General features: G+C 49.4%; 1 protein-coding gene across 8 annotated transcripts in view; it reads left to right on the forward strand.

Moving 5' to 3' along the window:
* Window positions 1-21,352, forward strand: part of CABP1 (calcium binding protein 1) — a 46,231-nt gene that overhangs the window by 6,672 nt on the left and 18,207 nt on the right. The window contains exon 1 of one of the 8 annotated variants that reach the window (XM_039321184.1): window positions 14,029-14,158. The exons of 6 other annotated variants lie outside the window; for them this stretch is intronic. In XM_039321184.1, coding sequence (XP_039177118.1) covers window positions 14,114-14,158 — 45 coding nt within the window. In that variant the 5' untranslated portion in view covers window positions 14,029-14,113. Of the gene's footprint in view, window positions 1-14,028; window positions 14,159-21,352 lie in introns of those variants that run through there. One more of the 8 variants, XM_039321183.1, reaches the window with a different exon arrangement.

Below are 21,352 nucleotides of genomic sequence, written 5' to 3' on the forward strand. Positions count from 1 at the left end.
TACTGGGTGGGTGTGGATGGAGTGGGTGTGGCCTACTGGGTGGGCATGGCCAGGTCTACATCGTTCGCATCAAGGGGGCCTGTGGGGGCTTGGGCAGGAGTGGGATAGATCTGAGGGTGTCTGGCAGAAGGGGGTGGGACTAGGGCAAGTGCCAAGGCATGATCCACTGGAGGAGCCTCACTGTTCCTCTCAGGCCATGCAGGGAGGACTGGATGATGGTGTGGGCTGCCTGGAGCCCTGGGCAGCAGAGGTCAAACGCTCAGCCTGGCCCTCGAGCACCTGTGGCACCAAGCCCAGCTCCACTTCCCCAAGGGGGTGCCCAGCTGCACTTACCTCCTCCTCAAGGTTGCTGCTGCTGTACTTGCTCTCCTTACCCAGGTTGCTCATGATGGGTACGAGGGCAAAGTCAGAGGAGGCCCATTCCCTCTCCATGGGAGGAGACCCGGCTTTGTATCCAAAGCTTCCTTAGCAATAGGATGGGAGACCCCCAGGATAGGCCAGGAGGAGGGGGCAAGGGGATGGTGAAAGGGCAGCAGGGCAGGACTATGGCAGGGCTTCCCTCAGACCCTCCCTCTCCTTCTTTCCTTCCTTCCTTCCTTCCTTCCTTCCTTCCTTCCTTCCTTCCTTCCTTCCTAAGTACAGAGTGGTGGGAAAATATTTGAGATGAGGGAGGGAGAAAAACAGGCAAGAAAGGCAGCTGGGGAGGTGTCACCCTTCGTGAGGAAGGAAGAAATGCACCATCGCCTGGAAGTGGCCAGCACATGGCCCTCACCTACTTCGCATATCTGGCTTGGTGGGCTCTGGGGGAGGGGATGCCATGAGCAGCGTGAGAGTCAACGTTACCTGCTCAATGCCGCCCAGCCTCCAACCTACAGGGGCCGGTTCCTCGCTGTTTCCAGACGGCCTTGTGGAGCTAAGACTGAATGCGTTTCAGCATAGATGGTCACCACAAAATTGTACATTGGCTCCCAGCCAGCCAGGGCCAAGGCAGCGGGGGCCATTCCCTCACTGCTTCCAGGATGGTTTCGTGGGCCACATGAAACCACTTCACGGGTCACATCTGGCCCCCGGGCCTTGTGTTTGACATGTCTGTTTTAGACTTTCACCCTGCTTTTGTGATATATATTTTACTCTGGTTTTATTTTTTATATATGTATTTTACACACACACACACAAACATCACCATCATCATAATCATTCTAGTCATTGTCCATCCAGTGCAGGATGAAGTCTTCTCCTGCCTGTTTCCAACCTATATGATCCTAAGCTTCCTTTTGCCAGTTGGGCCCACAATACTTGCTGATGTCGTCACTCCATCTTGTTTTGGGTCTCTTTCCTGGATGCTTTTTATCAAGTGGGATCCATTCTAGGATCACCTTGATCCATCTGCCCTCAGTTCTTCTTGCTATGTGACCCACTCATTTCCATTTCAATTCTTTGATTCTTTCATTTGTTCTCTAATCCATGTGCAGCTCTCTCTCTCTCTCTCTCTCTCTCTCTCTCTCTCTCTCTCTCTCTCTCTCTCTCTCTCTCTCTCTCTCTCTCTCTCTCTCATCTGTCTATCTATCTATCCATCCATCCATCCATCCATCCATCCATCCATCCATCCATCCATCTATCTATCTATCTATCTATCTATCTATCTATCTATCTATCTATCATCTATCTATCTAAAATAGTCTCTATATGTATGTGTCTATCTATCTATCTATCTATCTATCTATCTATCTATCTATCTATCCATCCATCCATCCATCCATCCATCCATCCATCCATCCATCCATCCATCTATCTATCTATCTATCTATCTATCTATCTATCTATCTATCTATATCTATCACACACACAAACATATATATACACACACAGGTAATCCTTGATTTATGACCACAATTGAGCTCAAAATTTCCATTGCTAAACAAGTTGTTAAGTGAGTTTTGCCCCATTTTATGGCCTGATTGTAAATCCAGGACTACCTGTAGATAGATAGATACAGATATAGATTTATGGATAGGGATAGAGAAAAGGGATGCGATGGCTCAGCAGTTAAAGACACTGAACTTGTCAGCTGGAAAGCTGACAGGCCAGGTTCAAGACCCCAGCTCTGCGCAACAGGGTGAGCTCCCATTACTTGCCCCAGCTCCTGCCCACCTGGCAGTTTGAAAGCATGCACATGTGAGTAGATATTGTGAGAAAATATTCTAGGTATGGTCTGACCAATGGAGAAGACCAACGATCTTGACTCTATACTTCTGTGAACGTCATCTAGGATTGCATTTGGGGTTTTTGCAGCTGCCTGACTCTGTCAGCTCATCTTTAGAGGGTGATCCACATGGAGCCCTGTGGCCTGATTCCCAAGGAGGTCTTCCCCGCCTTGACTATGATTTTTCCTGCTGAAATGAAGGAGTCAAGCATCTTCACGTGCTATTGCATAGCTCTTTGCATCTCCCCAGACTGAACCAAAATAATTTGGTTTGTTGTTGTTGTTGTTAATTGCAAAGTCGTGTCCGACCCATCACGACCCCATGGACAACGTTCTTCCAGGCCTTCCTGTCCTCTATCATCTTCTGGAGTCCATTGAAGCTCACGCCTCCTGCTTTAGTGACTCCATCCAGCCACCTCATTCTCCGTCATCCCCTTCTTCTCTTGCCCTCCATCTTTCCCAGCATCAGGCTCTTCTCCAGTGAGACCTTCCTTCTCATTAGATGGCCAAAGTACTTGAGTTTCAACTTCAGGATCTGGCCTTCTAAAGAGCAGTCGGGGTTGATCTCCCCCAGGACTGACCGGTTTGAAAGCCTTGCAGTCCAGGGGACTCGCAGGAATCTTCTCCAGCACCAGAGTTCAAATTTGGTTTAATTGTACCCAATCCAAACTTAAATTTTCATCATTTCCACATACTTCAGGAATCCTGGTACACAATTATCTTTGTTTACCCCTTGAGTTAGACAACACGCTGTTTTCTTTTGCAGCTCTGCAATTGGCGGGTAATAGCTTTGATCAGCCGAGCAGGACCCTTCAATGGAGCATAAGCTGGGGAGTTCCATTAGTACCATTGTACTGCCTAGACTGACAGTTTGTTTTTCTCAAGACACTCACAGCACGCGAGGCGTAAAGACAGATGGGCCGGGGATGCAAGATTTCAGGGAGACATGAGATGCCGAGGCTTACATGCTTATACATGCATGTACCAGTAAAGAGATCCAATTCTGAAGCCATCCAAGATATGAAACTCCTTTCTCTGCATTAACAACCGAGTGGATGTAGTTAAGAACTGCATCTGGACCCTGCAACGGGAAGACCACTTCTGCGTTCTATGGCAACAGCAAAGTGCTCCAGATTCATTCCCAGCAAGGCTTCCCTGGGGCCCTGTTTCTTCCGTGCTGCTTCTCTTGGCCTTGACAGGGAACATTTATTGCTCTTTGTCCCCCTGGACCAGTCCAAGCGAGCCGCCTGGTGCTCTGCTTGTCTGCTTTTCTGTTTGCAATGATGCTCTTCCCCAGCCTGGCACGACAGCTCTTTCCAGCCGCTCTTAGCATCATTCCAACCCCGTCTGTCTCGAAGAAAGAGGGATGCAATATCTGCTTGCTGGTGCCTCTTTGGAAATGTCACTGGCCCCATTCCCATCAAAGGGAGAACTCTTGGGTGGTTGAGTTGATCCTCAAGCCAATTCGGCCTGGAGACTCCCCCTCCCTTCCTCAAGCAAGGGGTTACTCCCAGCTAGGCTTCATGGTCTACCCCAGTTACTCAGCTGTGTCTCCTCTGTATGGATCTAGCCACCCAGACACTCCTTTGCTTAGAAAAGAATATTTGTAGCTCAGGGTAGGACCAGATGCTCTCTGAACTTGGTCGTTTGATCATCCAACTAGGGAACAGCATCAGTGCTAGAAGGGGGGGTGAGAAGTGGAGGAGGAGGAGGAGGAGGAGGAGGAGGAGGAGGAGAAGGATAACTCTGGGGTCCTTGATACATTCTGAGCTTGGTTGTTTGATGCTAAGACTCTAGAAAGAGTACAGAGAAGAGCAACAAAGATGATTAGGGGACTGGAGGCTAAAGCATATAAGGAACAGTTGCTGGAATTGAGTATGTCTAGTTTAATGAAGAGAAGGACGAGGGGGGACATGATAGCAGTGTTCCAATATCTCAGGAGCTGCCCCAAAGAAGAGGGAGTCAAGCTATTCTCCAAAGCACCTGAAGGCAGGACAAGAAGCAACGGATGGAAACTCCTCAGGGAGAGAAGCAACCTAGAACTAAGGAGAAACTTCCTGACAGTGAGAACAATTAACCAATGGAACAACTTGTCTCCAGAAGCGGTGAATGCTCCAACACTGGAAGTTTTTAAGAAGAAACTGGACAGCCATTTGTCCAAAGAGGTGTAAGGTTTCCTGCCTGAGCAGGGGGTTGGACTTGATGACTTCCAATGTCCCTTCCAACTATTATTATTATTATTATTAGGTAGCATTATAAATTTTATTGTGGGGTTTAACACTCCTTTTATATATACAAATATTATGCTTTGCATAGAAACAGGGAGAAAACCCCACACCTAATAGCACTGATGATGTTACCTAGTGAGGTGATGAAACATCTGCAACCAAATAACCCAGCACATCTTTCTTTCTCCCTTGTTTAGCAAGAAAGGAAAGCAGATGGCCAATAAACCCATAATGGGATCTGTTTAACTGCACATCAGTGAATTAACTACAACTGGCTGGGTTCAGACAAGTTGGTGAGCCGTCATCCATGGTTTACAAGCCCCTGCGGCTGAGTTGTACCACTCAGTGAGCCACACCAAACTACCCCATTATACAGTAGCTCCACATGGTGGGAAACGAGCCGCTGAGCAGAAAGCAGGACCAAAACTTTGATCTGACAGTTTCCCTTCGCTCCCCTCTTCCCCCCAGTGAGCCTGCAACTCCTCCAACAATTCCTCAGAGGGAATCCAGTCCTCGGTATAAATAAAGTTCCCTTCCTTCGTTCGCATGGTATTTGTCCCACCCAAATCTCAGCCATTAATATAGCTCATAAAATAAGAGACACGAGTCTTATATGGAGCCATCAAAAATCTTAAGAATTCTACTAGTAACTAGCCTGAGTATCGGAGCCCTTGCAAATGCTTGTCTTGAAATTTCTCTTTTCCTTCGTCCAGATGGGTTGATGGGGGGAGAGGAGGAGATGGCGCAGATTCTCAGTAGCTTCATTTCCTGGGACACGCAATCATTTATTAGTTGGACTGTAATAAGTTGTCTATCATCCCTTACCTGGCAACTTTAGGACTTCTGGACTTCAACTCCCAGAATTCCTCAGCCAGTGAATTCTAGGAGTTGAAGTCCACAAGTCTTAACGTTGCCAGGTTTGGATTGCCCTGCTGCAATCAAAAATATGTATCTGCAGATGTTTGTTCCCCTGATACGCTGCCAGAGTTGACCTGGGTGGCCTCGCCTAGCTTTCCGGCAATTAAGGTGACCAACTTTTTAACAATGAAAAGGAGGACACAAATAAATTGAAGAAAAAAATATCGTAAATAAAAGAAACATTTTATTCATTGCAACAATAATACAGACAACTTGCACGTGCAAAGCTTGCCAGCCGGGTGTTTTGGTGCGCTCAGCAACAATTCCTATTGGCTTTCGAAAGCCAATAGCGGGAGTAGCACAGCTCATGCAAAAGTTGGGAAAAAAAACATTAAAAAAAAGGTGCCCGAACGCCGTTCTGAGTGTTCTATGAGGAAAAAAAAAAGCCTTGCAGATTAGTCTTCAAATATCGAAAAGGAGGACATGTAGGAGGACGCTTTTTGAGGGAGGACAGAACTTACAAAAGGAGGACTGTCCTCCCTAAAGGAGGACGGTTGGTCACCTTACGGCAATGGGATCCTGCTAAGAGCTGACAGTGACTGGACAGCTGCAATCGGCCTGTCAGTCTGCCAGCAGCACTTCTGCCAGTGAAGGGTTACAAGGGCACCGAACCCCAGTTTTGGGGTTCCCCAAGACCTTTCTGACTGGGGGGGTCCACAAGGGCCCTTTGCATTCTCCTCAGCTTAGAAGGAGCAAGAACAAAGAGCAGCTTTCATGATGGAGTTGCGGGGAGGAGCAGTGAGTCAACCCTGGCCCAAATAAAAGACGACTCTTCCCCTCAGGCATCGGTCCAGGAGCCGAAATTCACATACGTCATGGGTGGTCCTCAACTGAGCCCAATCTTTCCCAGTGTCAGGCTCTTCTCCAGGGAGTCCTTCCTTCTCATTAGGTGGCCAAAGTACTTGAGTTTCAACTTCAGGATCTGGCCTTCTAAAGAGCAGTCGGGGTTGATCTCCTCTAGGACTGACCGGTTTGAACGCCTTGCAGTCCAGGGCACTCACAGGAGTCTTCTCCAGCACCAGAGTTCAAAGGCCTCCATTCTTTGGCACTCAGCCTTTCTTATGGTCCAGCTTTCACAGCCATACATTCCAACTGGGAAAACCATGGCCTTGGCTATACGGACTTTTGTTGGCAGGGTGATGTCTCTGCTTTTTAGTATGCTGTCTAGATTTGCCATAGCTTTCCTCCCCTTAAAACCTTAAAAAGAAGCAAAATGGTAACTTTATATTTACATTGTTAAGAAGTAGCTTAAAATTTTTTAATAAAATAAAAAAAAAGAAGTAGCTAAGATATTCTTACTGGGAAAGAATATTTTATATGCTTCTGAGGCTTCTCCAAACACTACTGAACACACTACAGTGCAAACCCCCAAACAAAAATAGAGTTTGTTAATGATGAAAGAACAATATGCATCTGCTTATAATATGAAACTAATAATTCTAATTATTTTAATTCAGTGAAAGGCATAGCCAGCATTTCGATGACAACCACAGTACTTAGACCGTGATTAGTGTTTCTGTTTGGACTGAAACCAGATCTTAAGCATACTTGTTTGTAGCTGAAGTTGTGGCTGAATATATGTCAAAGCACCGACATCTCCTCTGAAATGACGTTGTCTTAGCCCAGCGGTCTTTAAACTTGGCAACTTTTAAGTGGACTTCAATTCCCAGAATTCCTCAGCCAACATAGAACTCAATTCCCAGAAGTTTGGGAATAGAAGTCCTCAAGTCGTAAAGTTGACAAGCTTGGAGACCCCCATGGTGGCCCTTTGCAGTGAAAACCCACCCGAGCCATAGGACTCCTTTAAGAACGGGGGGGGGGGGATTGTCAACAGTCTGGACTTTTGGAGGCAAGGGCTGCGTGAGGTGGTTGTCGGACAGTGGCAGTGAGATCACACAAGAAAGCTTTGCTAAGGGTGGCAGCAGAAACACCTGCCTGTCTCTTGCTGCCAGCTGTGGGCATCCTCCCTCAGCAAAACTGGTCAAATCAGAGGACCGGCTGAGAACTGAGGACGCAGCCCCACCTAGTGGCAGGAAAGGCGAGCCTTCAAACCCAGTGTTCGACACTGCAGCTCTTGCCATAAGAGAAGAGAAGAGAAGAGAAGAGACTGTAGAAGAGAAGGGAAGAGATTGGAGAAGAGAAGAGAAGAGAAGAGAAGAGAAGAGAAGAGACTGTAGAAGAGAAGAGACTGTAGAAGAGAAGAGACTGTAGAAGAGAAGAGATTGTAGAAGAGAAGAGAAGAGACTGTAGAAGAGAAGAGAAGAGATTGTAGAAGAGAAGAGATTGTAGAAGAGAAGAGACGAGAAGAGACTGTAGAAGAGAAGAGACTGTAGAAGAGAAGAGACAGTAGAAGAGAAGAGACTGTAGAAGAGAAGAGACTGTAGAAGAGAAGAGACTGTAGAAGAGAAGAGAAGAGAAGAGACTGTAGAAGAGAAGAGAAGAGATTGTAGAAGAGAAGAGATTGTAGAAGAGAAGAGAAGAGAAGAGACTGTAGAAGAGAAGAGACTGTAGAAGAGAAGAGACTGTAGAAGAGAAGAGAAGAGAAGAGAAGAGACTGTAGAAGAGAAGAGAAGAGATTGTAGAAGAGAAGAGATTGTAGAAGAGAAGAGAAGAGACTGTAGAAGAGAAGAGATTGTAGAAGAGAAGAGAAGAGACTGTAGAAGAGAAGAGATTGTAGAAGAGAAGATAAGAGACTGTAGAAGAGAAGAGAAGAGATTGTAGAAGAGAAGAGATTGTAGAAGAGAAGAGAAGAGAAGACTGTAGAAGAGAAGAGACTGTAGAAGAGAAGAGACTGTAGAAGAGAAGAGATTGTAGAAGAGAAGAGAAGAGACTGTAGAAGAGAAGAGAAGAGATTGTAGAAGAGAAGAGACTGTAGAAGAGAAGAGACTGTAGAAGAGAAGAGACTGTAGAAGAGAAGAGATTGTAGAAGAGAAGAGAAGAGACTGTAGAAGAGAAGAGAAGAGATTGTAGAAGAGAAGAGACAGTAGAAGAGAAGAGACTGTAGAAGAGAAGAGACTGTAGAAGAGAAGAGATTGTAGAAGAGAAGAGACTGTAGAAGAGAAGAGATTGTAGAAGAGAAGAGATTGTAGAAGAGAAGAGAAGAGACTGTAGAAGAGAAGAGAAGAGATTGTAGAAGAGAAGAGAAGAGACTGTAGAAGAGAAGAGAAGAGATTGTAGAAGAGAAGAGATTGTAGAAGAGAAGAGACTGTAGAAGAGAAGAGAAGAGACTGTAGAAGAGAAGAGAAGAGACAGTAGAAGAGAAGAGACTGTAGAAGAGAAGAGATTGTAGAAGAGAAGAGATTGTAGAAGAGAAGAGATTGTAGAAAAGAAGAGAAGAGATTGGAGAAGAGAAGAGAAGAGAAGAGAAGAGACAGATTGTAGAATGGAGTAGAGCAGAGCAGAGCAGAGCAGAACAGAACAGAACAGAACAGAACAGAACAGAACAGAACAGAATAGAATAGAATAGAATAGAATAGAATAGAATAGAATAGAGAGCTGGAAGGGAGCGTGGAGATCTTCTAGTCCAGCCCCCCCCCCCGGCTCAAGCAGGAGAACTATACCATCTCAGGTGACTGTCTAGTCTCTTCTTAAAAACCTCCAGTGATGGAGCATCCATGATCTCTGAAGGCAAGCTGTTCCACTGAAACTTTGCTCTTCAGCCAACTCCACTTTGGAACCTTTTTTCCTGTTCACAGAAGTCTGTCAGGTGGAGCAAAACTCCAAGCTGGGGGGCCAGGGGGCAGAGTCAAGCTGTTGGTTGGCAAAGAAAGAAGATAGTAGACCAGCAGCTGACTCTTGGGGCAGGCCTTGAGCTCCTCCTCTGCTCGTTTGCCCTGGAGATCCTGCAAGGCCGGAAAGGCCCTCCCTGCAGCCTCCTGGGTGTCCGGCAACCACACCTACTTGCACATCGCTCCAAAGACCCTTTAACACAGCGAGGAAGATCTGAGGTGGATCTGAGCAGCTGTTTCTTTGGGGATCCTTGAAGAAGGCATTCTCAGCCAGGCTGCAGGTTGACCCAGCCACGGGACCCTGGCATCTTCCCTCTGCTTCCCAGCAGGCTCAGCCTTGTCACTGCCTTGATAAGATAAGGAGCCACTTCAGGGAAGGAAGCTCCATCCGGCCTCTGTGGTGGATGGAGGAGGAGGAGGAGGAGGAGGAGGAGGAGGAGGAGGAGGAGGTGACACAGTGGCAGCACATATGGTGTAAGGACCCACCCCACTTTGCATCTTAAGAAAACAGAACTCTTGGAATAATTCTTCCAACAGGCATCCTTTATTAAGAGAAAATGGTTGCAGGCGTTCTAGACAGACTTGGGGTCCAAGCTCTCCCATTCAAGGTTTTAAGGGGTTCCCCAGTAGCCCCACCCAATCACCCCCTTCTTCCAGCGACAGTCTCAGGCATTACACTCCCACCCCCTTTTCCTTACTGCCCGGCTGGATGGAGACTTCAGAGAGAATTACATGAAAGGTAATAGCCCCATTGTTATGGTTAGTCCTTTTGGTGATACACACATCCAGTCTCTTTGAAGTGTACTGAAGGAAGTGAGGGCCATAAAGCCCCTTTGTTCTCCCCCTTCTCTCCCTCTTATGGCAGAATCCAGAGAAGGCAGAATTGGGGTTTTCTATATTTGATAACTGGAGATGAAGTATAATTGGATTCTGACATATGGCTTGCCCCGTCAGCCACGAGCTCTCTAGCAGCCAGGCGGCGATGCCGTTCTCTGCCGAATAACTGAGATTCCTATGAGGCAATTTCGAGTAGGAGACTCATCCTCAGTGGGGGCAAAAGGTGTTTTGAATTAGAGTTATTTGCTTCCAATAAGCCGTTGGCTGGAAGAAACCTGCTTTGGGTGAAAGGATATTGCGAAGCCCAAAACGGGCTAAGCGGCCATCCGAAAAACAGTCCTGTGGGTCTGATCAGGACATCCGTGCTTAGAAAAGAAGCACTGTGGAAAGTGGGCGATGACGCATGACCTCCCCACGATAAACAGTCTTCTCTTAGACCAGTGTTTCCCAAACTTGACAATTTTAAGGCATGTGGACTTCAACTCCCAGAATTCCACAGCCAGCGTTGCTGGCTGTGGAATTCTGGGAGTTGAAGTCCACATGCCTTAAAATGGTCAAGGTTGAGAAACACTGTCTTAGACCACTAAATGAGAGCAAGCGCTCTCATCTCATCTCCCACTGTGTTCCTGTTCCCCTGGAAGAGAAGTGCGTTTGTCAACCTTGGCAACTTTAAGATGTGTGGACTTCAACTCCCAGCAGCACTCAAGATGACATGGATCCATCTTGGCTCGGGGACAGCTCAGTCTGCGGCCTGAAATTGATGCCCTGTGAGTCAGGAGCGAAGGCTCCCCTACCGCACTATGCAGGGCAGAGAGGCAGGAGAGGCCCTCTTTAAAAATGAAAAAAAAAAGCAGCAGCCTTGGTCCCTGCTCAGCCTCTAGCACAGTGGTTCTCAACCTTTTTAATGCCGCGACCCCCAACCGGTCGTAAGTCGAGGACTACTCAACTGGTCATAAGTCGAGGACTACTCAACTGGTGCAGCACCGTTTGCAGAATGGGACTTTTGGCGGGCTCAGCAGGGCAGAGACAGCCTGGACAATTCCTATTGGCTTTTGAAAGCCAATAGAATTAGACTCTATTCAAGAGAGTCTATTCTATTTGCTTTCAAAAGCCAATAGAATAAAAGGGAGGAGCACAGCTAAGGAAAAGGGGGGGGGAAATGGCGGACTGCGTTGTTTGGCGACCCCCGTGAAATGGTCGTTCGACCCCAAATGGGGTCCCGACCCACAGGTTGAGAACCGCTGCTCTAGCAAATACTACGCAGTGACCCCCTCCCCGTCCTCAAAGAGGGGTTGAATTGAGCTGTGGGGATTTTCAAAACAGGGAAGACTGGCATGAAACCATCCATTCTTCTCTCCAGTTCTTCGGCAAGAGGCAAAGAATGGGCACCCAACTGGTGTCCCTTCAGTTCAAGCTCTCTACATGCACTTGCTCAGTCATTTCCAAAAGAGGACAGTTTGGGAGGAGGAACACGGAAAGGATGAAGAAAGATGCTTGAACTCAGGAGCCAGGCCCAGTGGGGGGAAGGCCCCACTTCACCAAAATCTGAAAAATCTCCCCGTCATAAAATGCTTTTATGGTAGATACACCACAATTCAGCCTTAAATTAAAACAGCCTAACTACAAACACTGATAATAATTATTGAGGGTTTATCCATCCTTTTATGATCAACTCAAGGCGGCAAACATACCTAATACCCCTGCTTGTCTTCTACAACAACCTGTGAGGTGAATTGGGCTGAGACAGCGAAACTGCCCCCAAATCATGTAATAATAATAATAATAAGATTGGAAGGGACCTTGGAGGTCATCTAGTCCAACCCCCTGCTCAGGCAGGAAACCCTATACCATTTCAAACAAATGGCTGTCCAGTCTCTTCTTTAAAACTTCCAGTGTTGGAGCATTCACAGCTTCTGGGGGCAGGTTGTTCCGCTGGTTAATTGTTCTCACTGTCAGGAAGTTTTTCCTTAGTTCTAGATTGCTTCTCTCCTTGATTAGTTTCCATCCGTTGCTTCTTGTCCTACCTTCAGGCGCTTTGGAGAATAGCTTGACTCCCTCTTCTTTGGGGCAGCCCCCGAGACATCGGAAGACTGCTATCATGTCCCCCCTCGTCCTTCTCTTCATTAAACTAGACAGACCCAATTCCAGCAGCCTTTCCTTGCCTAGAATTCACTGTGCCTGGTTTGTAGACCAGCACCTTCATTGCCACACCAAGCTGACTCTCAGTAATGACAGCGGTGCAATATTGTAGAAGGGCTGATTTTGGAGCTGCCCCAAACTGGGTGTGGAGAGAAAATCTGCTTGCATCTCCTTAGACCCATGTTACTCAACTGTGGCAACTTCAAGATGTGTGGACTTCAGCTCTCAGAATTCCGCAGCCAGCTATGTTGTGCCCGGATACCTCTGCCTCTGGCCAAACAATGTGAGGCCCCACCATGGTCCACGGCCCATTCCTTTCTCTTTTCCTCCACTTTGTATATGCTGGACGCTCAGCTTCATAAACCTGGGTCTGTGCTCTGAAGGATGAGCTACCTGACCCCGGAATGTCTGCTCCTTGAGTTTCCTCTCCTCCATTCCTTTTCGAAGTGCCCGAGGACGGGAAGGGCTCCAGCTGCAAGAAAACTCAGCCGAGCTGCCTCCTCTCATTTCAGACAACGTCCCTGTGGGAGCCAAGGGGGCCTCAGCTGCCCACAAACGCCTGTTTTCAAGTGGAGGACAAGAACAAAAGCTCCATCACGGGAGGCTTTTAACTAGAGAGTGGACTGCCATTTGCCTGGAATGGTATAGGGTCTCCTGCCTGAGCAAGGGGTTGGACTAGAAGACCTCCAAGGTCCCTTCCAACTCTTGTTATTCTGTTCTCTCCCTTCAGCTGCTGCCTGGAAAGCTCAGTGTAAGGACCCACCCCACTTTGCATCTTAAGGAGACAGAACTCTTGGAATATTTCTTCTAACAGACATCCTTTATTAAGAGAAAATGGTTGCAGGTGTGCTAGACAGGACCTGGGGCCCAAGCCCTACGGTTCAAGGTTTTAAGGGGTCCCCAGCAGCCCCACCCCACCATCTTTCCAGCGACAATCCCAGGCGTTACATTTCCACCCCCTTTTTCCTCACTGCGGGTGGAAGGGAGACTTCAGAGAGGAGTAGATGAAAGCTGATGGTCCCATTGTTATGGTTAGTCCTTTTGGTGGTATCCATGTTCAAGTCCTTTGAAGTTCTACCAAAGGAAGTGAGGGCCATAAAACCCCTTTGTTCACCCCCCTTCCTCTTCATCTATGACAGAATCCAGAGAGGGCAGAAATGGGGTTTGCCATAGTCCATCACTAGAGATGAAATATAATTGGATTCTGACACTCAGCCTCTCCTGGGGGGCTTCTGGGGGGGGGCATCTCGGCGGTGCTGTGGGGCTGACTTGACTTGGGGGGGGGGAGCTGGGAGCCTCTGAAGCACAGGTCTCCCTCGGAAGTCTTCAGCACCCCGGATTTCAACCCCGAGGCAGTTTAATATGTTCCAGGTGAAGACGTCCAATGGGCGGGGGAGGAAGCGGGACCTCCACCGGGGCTCCGGGGGCGTCTTTTCCTTGCTGTCCGGCTCCTTCTCCCGGCAACCTGCCCTCCTCTTCGTTCAGAGTCGTTTGCTCTGCCCGCTCTTTAGCCGTTGCTTCCCTCTCAGTGCAGACCCGAACGTCGGAATGCTCGGCGGCGACCCGACTCGCTGCCCGCAGGAGCCCACCTGCCTCCAGGCACGGCGGCTCCCCATTGGGGGGGGCGGCTTTCCTTCAAGCCGGGAGCCCCCCCCCCTTCAGCTGGCGGCGAACGGGGAGGCAGAGAGAAGCCCGATCCTGAGCAGGAGAATGGGGGGGGGGCTCTGCCCTTAATCTCCGCTCCCTTTCAGCGCCGGAGCGGCTCCCTGCCTGTCAGGCGGGGGGGGGAGAGGGGGGAGGGAGGGATCGGGCTTTAAGCCGAGGTAGATTAGATAATTCATCTCGTTCTCCCCCCCCCCCACCTCGCCTTTCCTTCTGGGTGGAGAAAGCGGGCTCAAAGTTGGGAGAAAGGCAGAAGGGACGGAGGGAGGGAGGGGGACGGAGGGGGAGGCCCCGCCCGCGGCAGCCAGAGGGCTCGGGGGCAACCGGGGGGGGCGCCCTCTGCTTCGATGGGCTCGGCTGCCGGCTGCCCCTCCTGAGCCGGGCAGGCTGCCTCCGGGATGGGCAACTGCGTGAAGTCTCCGCTGAGAAGCCTCTCGCGGAAGGTAGGACCCCCCCCCCAGGGCGGCGGGGACCCTTCCCCAAAGCGGGGAGGGGGCGCAGGTGGATCTCGGGCAGCGGGCAAAGGAGCCTCTGGCGCCGGGTGGCGGGGGGGGGTCGCAGGCGGGAGGGCTCCGGCCACGCAGACTCGTATCCGGGGCAGGGGGTCGCGCTACGTGTGAGCGTTTGCAATCGGTGGGTAGCGGATGCGCGTTCCAATGAGCTCCGCTGGAATTGCGGGTCTCTTGGGGCCTCCGCAAGTGGGCAGGCGGCCGCTAAGGAGGGCGTCGGGGGTCGCCCTCTCCCTTCTGGCCGTAGTTGGCCGTAGTTTCTGCAACACCAACCTCCGAGGGCCGTAAAGCATGACTTTTGCAGGGGTGGGTAGCTCCTCTAGGGTTAGGCACCGTTGGAAATAATACTACGGGGCCACCGTGCCAGGCTTTTGGCACACAGTTGCATCGCTATTTAGTTCCCCCCCCCCAAGATGTGCGTTTGTTTTCTCACAATCCGCTGCTAGAAGTGTATGTGTGTGAAAAGTGATGTAAAGAAGGAAGTACCTGAAGGAACTCCCCTTTCCTTCGTCCCTGCCCCCCCTTTTTTTGGGAGAGTTCCAGGTGAGACAGTTTGTGTGAGGGTATGTCTGTGTGTATGTGTGTAAACATCTTCAACTCCAAAAGTCTGCTGAGGGAGAATTTTCCACAGGAGATCAATATTTTTGCTCCGTGTTCAATGCAGCTTCCTTGGTAGATTCATGCTCCAAACTGTTTCTAAATTATTTGTATTGAACCAACAGGTCTTATCTTGCAGATTTATAAAAGGGCTTTACGGAAGTTTTTGCTAGGCTGTCATTCGGTGATCCTTTAGGAGGGCAGCTCCAGAATTCCCAGCCAAAGTGGCACTTGAGAACTTTTAGCTGCTTTATGGAGCTTGATAATTGCTTCACTTTTCCTGGCACCTTCTTTGCAAGAAATCATTTTAGCTACAGAGAAGTTTAACCAAGAAACTCGGCCATGTAAAGGAACGCTACGATGTTTACTGGTTTTCACCAAAGGCCCTTTTTTTTTCTGAAAAGAGTCAAAGCTTTGAACGGAGGTAATTTCTGAAACAAGTGGACCTGTTCAGTCTGTGGCTCAGCAGTGGAAGGGTCTTGGTTATGACTCCCCAGAGTGATTAGAACAGCGGTTCTCAACCTGTGGGTCGGGACCCCATTTGGGGTCGAACGACCATTTCACGGGGGTCGCCAAACAACGCAGTCCGCCATTTTTAACCCCCTTTTCCTTAGCTGGGCTACTCCCTTTTATTCTATTGGCTTTTGAAAGCCAATAGAATTAGACTCTATTCAAGAGAGTCTATTCTATTGGCTTTCAAAAGCCAATAGGAATGGTCCAGGCTGTCTCTGCCCTGCTGAGCCCGCCAAAAGTCCCAGTCTGCAAACGGTGCTGCACCAGTTGAGTAGTCCTCGACTTACGACCGGTTGAGTAGTCCTCTACTTACGACCGGTTGGGGGTCGTGGCATTAAAAAGGTTGAGAACCACTGGATTAGAACAATCAGAACAATGTGACTGAACGTCTGCCACTCGGCTTCCATTGCTCTTTCCTAAACCAACATCTCAACTTTTTGGCCACAGGCTTGGGGGTCCCTGGTCCCTGTAGATTAAATCTTTTGTTTGGGCACTTTTTCTTTTTTTAAATCTAGGCTGTTGTGCAGGCAAACAGCTTCCCAAGTTGCTTTCTTGCCCTACATTGGTGAACATCAATCTATGCAATGAGCATCAAGAAAAGAAAAACTATCCAGTCCAGTCCAAAGCTAAAGATAATTGATTAATGATCATGAGTCATCAGAGCTTTCCTAGAAACTTGTTATTCTGGTATCTTTCAGTGGAACCCGGAATTGGGTTGTCCCCTGCAAGGAGAAATAATCCCTTGTTCTTGCCTTAGCTGGTGGCCCTCAAGGTGGGCAGAGATAGGGGCTTACTTTGGGCCTGGGGAGCCTGATCTTTGGAGGAACTGGGGCTTGAACTGGGGAAGGCTGGCAAGGTATGAATTTACAGGCAAGAATTCTAGAGGAAAGTGAACATGTTAATGCAAATGTGTGTGATGCTAATGAGTGTGTATGTCTGTGTGTGTAATAGCAAGGTATTGACCAATGTTCCTAGGCACCCCAATGCCCAGTGGGGCGTTTCCCACTGTGGACATAGGCTGATCAGAGACTCACTTTTCCTGTGTGTTTTGAGGTTCTACTTGTCTGAACTAGCAGAAGCTGAGACTCTGAAACCACTGGTTATTGTGTGTGCAAGCCCTCAGGCAGAATATTGCTCTAAGTATCTGTGCCCATGCAGGGGTGTGTGTGTTTGTATCTGGGTGTGAGACAGAAATGCTAAGATGGTTTTGATATTGAGTTGGTTTCTCCATCGTGGCCAACCAAGGGCGCCATCGTAAGAGAAAGTGGCTCCAAGGGTGGATGTCAACGCAGTGTGGGAAGGGACACATCCCAGCAGTGAGGAGGAGAGAATGTGGCTACCAAAGGCCCAATGTGCCTTCAGGAGAAGGACTTAGATGAGGTCTCTTTGATCCCAACAATGAGGTGTCTATAGTGGGGGTGTTGCTGGGGGATGGAGGCAGCGTGGGGTGGCTGGAGGTCTTTTTGGGCAATGCTCTGGCCCATCCCCAGCTGGGCCGATGGGCCAGAGCAGTGGTTCTCAACCTTTTTAATGCCACGACCCCCCAACTGGTCTTAAGTCGAGGACTACTCAACCGGTCGTAAGTCGAGGACTACTCAACTGGTGCAGCACCGTTTGCAGAATGGGACCTTTGGCCGGCTCAGCAGGGCAGAGACAGCCTGGACAATTCCTATTGGCTTTTGAAAGCCAATAGAATTAGACTCTATTCAAGAGAGTCTATTCTATTGGCTTTCAAAAGCCAATAGAATAAAAGGGAGGAGCACAGCTAAGGAAAAGGGGGGGAAAATGGTGGACTGCGTTGTTTGGCGACCCCCGTGAAATGGTCGTTCGACCCCAAATGGGGTCCCAACCCACAGGTTGAGAACCACTGGGCCAGAGCATCACCTAGGACCTCCAGCCACAGAGACTTCATTGTTCACTCAGGTGAATCTCGGATCAAGAGAGATGATGGGAAGAGTTGGCTCCAGTGCCAAGACAGGCACCATTTGAAGGAGGCTGAAGTATCTGTCCTGTAATTATGCTGGTACACTGTAACATTCAGCTCTGCTGATGCAGCACCTTAACTAGGTTTATTGGCTGGGGCTTCCGCTCAATTGCAGGGCTTTTGATCTCTCTGTCCACCTTCTGAGTCACCCAAGATAAAGTTTCAGAAAGAATTAGCTTGAGAGATTATGCTCCAAAAGAGGATAAATATAATTTAGGACTCTAAACCTCACATAAACTCTAATTGTCTCTTCCTCCACATCCCTCCCAGAGAAGCCTTAAGGACACCCCCCCACCACCACAAGGACGTCTGTGCAAACATACAGCCATGTGCCTCATCTTGGCACACTGATCAGGGAGCTAGGTCTCATTGGGGGCCCCGTTCACGAGAGGTAAGCCTGTGTTTGATGGCACCCAGGTCTTCAAAATGCCCAACCCCAGGCACCATCTGCCCCACTGCAGTTTTGGCAATCTTGCTTGGCAGGGGCCAGAGAAGCTCCTGATGCTTTGGCTTTACGGAGTAGACCAGCAGAGCACTGAATGGGAAAGAAAGGGAAGAAGGCACATTGATAGATGTGTGTGTGTGTTTGTGTGTGGGTGAGTTTTGGCTCCTGGTGATTGCCTGGACACTTTTCTTAGCAAGTTTTCAGAAGTGGTTTTCATTGCCTGCTTTCTAGGGCTGAGAGAGAGAGCGACCGGCCCAAGGTCACCCAACTGACCATGCCCAGAGTGGGACTAGAACTCACCATCTCCCAGCTTCCAGACTGCTGCCTCAACTACTACACCATACTGGCTCTCTAATGTTATGAGAGCTATAAGCAAATCCAGATGGCCCACCTGTGAGTTCGGAGTGAATTCAACGGACCAAACGATAGGACCGTAGAACATCGGGAGTTTGAAGGGGACCTTGGCAGTCCTGCAGTTTCACCCCTGCCTTGGGCAGAAAGTCTTAAACTCCTCCAGAGAAATGCCTGTATTTGAAAGCTTCCAGTGATGGAGCCTCCATAACTCTAGGACAACTTTGGCTCTTTTATGACTTGTGGACTTCAACTCCCAGAATTCATGAGCCAGCCAAGATGGCTCAGGAATTCTGGGAGTTGAAGTCCATGAGTCATAAAAGAGCCAAGGTTGCCTACCCTTGCTCAAGGAGACTGGCTCTTCCACTACTCCAAAGTTCTCCCAGTTAGGAAGTTCCTCCTTATTCTAAATATGGATCCTCTTCCACCCATCCTCCATCCATGCCTTCACCCTCTCCAGAATAAATCCACCCTCTCTTCTCTGTGACATCCCTTCATCTCTTGAAAGATAGCTAGCCTGTCTCCCCTTGGCCTACTTTTCTTGAGGCTAAACTCACCCAATTGTGGGTGCTCCAACACTGGAGATTTTTTAAAGAAGAGATTGGACAACCGTTTGTCTGGAATGGCATAGGGTTTCCTGCTTGAGCAGGGGGTTGGACTAGATGACCTCCAGGATCCCTTCCAAATCTGTTATACTGTATTCCTTTACCCATCTTCCGTAAGGTTTATCTCCCTGGCCCCTCACCATCTTTGTTGCTTTTCTTTGCTCTATTTCTGGTTTCTCTGCAATCTTTTTGTATTGTGGCCACCAGAACTGGTTAATGTATTGTGTTTTGTCTGCAGCGTCAAGTCTACAACCCAGTGACAGACTTTTTTTGGTGGTTGGGGGGTGGGGAGGCTGAGAAACCAGTAGGTGACCTGAAATGGGAGTGGATGGTGATTTGGGGGCTATGTCCCACCCTCCCTGCTTTCCCATTAGCAGGATAAGACGATGGTGTTGTGGGTCCTTAGAAAAAACTTATCTTGAGTTGAAGGCCCCAGCTTAGAGCAGGGTTCTCCAAACTTGGCAACTTGTGGGTTTCACCTCCCTGAATTCCCCGGCCAGCCATGCTCCTAGCTGCCCCTTCCCATGACCAAGTAGCCGATATCTGCCCTCGGCCTTCAGACCCAAGTAGCCCCTTCATAGTATTGAGACCTTCTCGGTCCAGGCTTTCTTCCTCCTCTTCCAAAGGGTGTTGTCCAGCTGGATGTGGACCTCTGCCCATGCCAGAAATCCCCTCCAGTCGCTCACCTTGGGCCAATAGGATGCCCGATTATTGGGGAACAGTGCCCACCTTATTTCATGGGGGCCTCTTGGTTGTGATGCTGCTCCTGGCCCCACCCCCAGTGCCAGCGGCATCTGACCGAAGCAGGTCCATTCAGGCTGCATGCCAAACAGCTAAAAAGGCAGCCACACCAGGCAGGGTGTGTGTCCTGCCATAAACCTCCGTGGCCATTCCACGTGGCGGTGCAGGCACTCCTTGCGTCCATATTCTCAGCCCTGCCAGAAAGCATTCTGCCGTGCGGCGTGATGGGGTGGCAGCGTCTTCACAGCAGCTCTCAAATGGAACTTTGAGGGAAAAAACGCTCTCGGCTTCTCATGAATCGGATTGTGAAGGTTTATTGCATCAAATGCAGAGGTCCTTTTGAGCACCGCTGCTTTTTATAGCTGCATGGGAATGTCAGGAAGGAGCGTTTCCGCCAGAGCTTGGGGCGGGGGAGGCGCATGGCTATATAAGGTGAGCCACTGACTCTCCCTTGGGCCTGGAAGCTCTCAGACAGGATTCCAGCTGGATCCCGGGGGGGGGGGCAGGGGGAATGGGTCTCGCCCCCAGAGAGAAAGTCAGATAGGAGCTGTGCTGCATCCAGTGGGTTAAAGCCCGGGCTGCAACTGATTCCTGTGGAGCTATATCAGGTCAAAGCTGGCTGCTGCTGCTGCTGAATTTTTCTTCTGTTTCCCTCTGTGTCATGCCCATGATTGACACACATTGGCACCAGTGGTCAGCTCTATACGTAGAATGCAAGGCTCCCTTGTTGCAAAGGAAAGCTCTGGAATTTTCAGCGGGACAGGACTCCCGTTTCTCCTTTGCACAAGCTGCTCGCCTTGAAATAAAACCTCCACAGCAGAAATTTGAGGGATTCTGAATGGTTGGTCAATCTGTGCAAGGTTTTCTGTGCATGCACGGAATGCAGCCCTAATGAAAGAACTCAGTAGGTGGGTCGGAGAACAGATTCGGGGGGGGGGCTTTTATGGAAGTGGGGGAGGGAGCAGACCCAAAAGCGGTTTGCGTTTTTTTGGCTTGGTGCAGACGTCTGTCCCCACAGGGGTTCAGTCTGCTTTTCTGAGGAGAATCAAAGGGGCAGTCTCCCCTATTTGCAGAGAGGGGGCAGGTGAAGACTCTAGAGCAGGGGTTGCCAACTATTGGGCCATGGCCTGCTGGCCAGTGGGCCACGGGACTGGCTGGCCACTCTGCGCACTCACACCCACTCATGCTAGTGCTGCTGCTATGCAAATGGGGCGCCGCGCATGGCGTGCGGCAAAAATAAAACACCGTGTGGCAAAAATGGCACCGCATGGTGAAAACGGAGCGCTGCGAGCCGAAAATGGGGCACCGCTGGCGAGTGTCATGCGGGTGCTAGCACCACCTCACTTGCGTCACACGTGCTTGCAGCCCCATTTGTGTGTGCGCACATGCGCGTGCGTAAAATGCTTCCCAGTCCTTTTCCCTCCAGGCCGCCAACTGAGAAAGGTTGGAGAGCTCTGCTCTAGAGCTGTGTTTCTCAACTGTGACCGCTTTAAGATGTGTGGACTTCAATTCCCAGAATGCCCCAGCCAGCCATGCTGCTTGGGGAATTCTGGGAGTTGAAGTCCACACATCTTAAAGCAGCCATGGTTGAAAAACACTGCTCTAAAGGAAGGCAAGCAACTATGGCTCCATCCTTCTTCAAAAACCTCGTGGGAGATTTTAGCCAATGCTATCCGAGGCAGAGAAGGAACCATCCCCGAACACTGAAAGCAGGCTTTGCCCTAAAGGTGAGCGTCTGCTAGAGCAAGGCTTTTCAACCTTTTCACCCCTTGTACCACTTTTAGGCTATGGCAACATCCGAGTACCACCAGTCGCCTAGCAAGATGTCAAAAACTTGATGACCAAAAAAGAAAAGGAAAAAAGGGGTAAAGTACAAGTAGTCCTCGACTTAC

This window comes from Crotalus tigris, unplaced genomic scaffold (genome assembly GCF_016545835.1).
Source record: "Crotalus tigris isolate CLP2741 ecotype Arizona unplaced genomic scaffold, ASM1654583v1 scf7180000023720.1715460, whole genome shotgun sequence".
In the NCBI taxonomy this organism is placed as follows: Eukaryota; Metazoa; Chordata; class Lepidosauria; order Squamata; family Viperidae; genus Crotalus; species Crotalus tigris.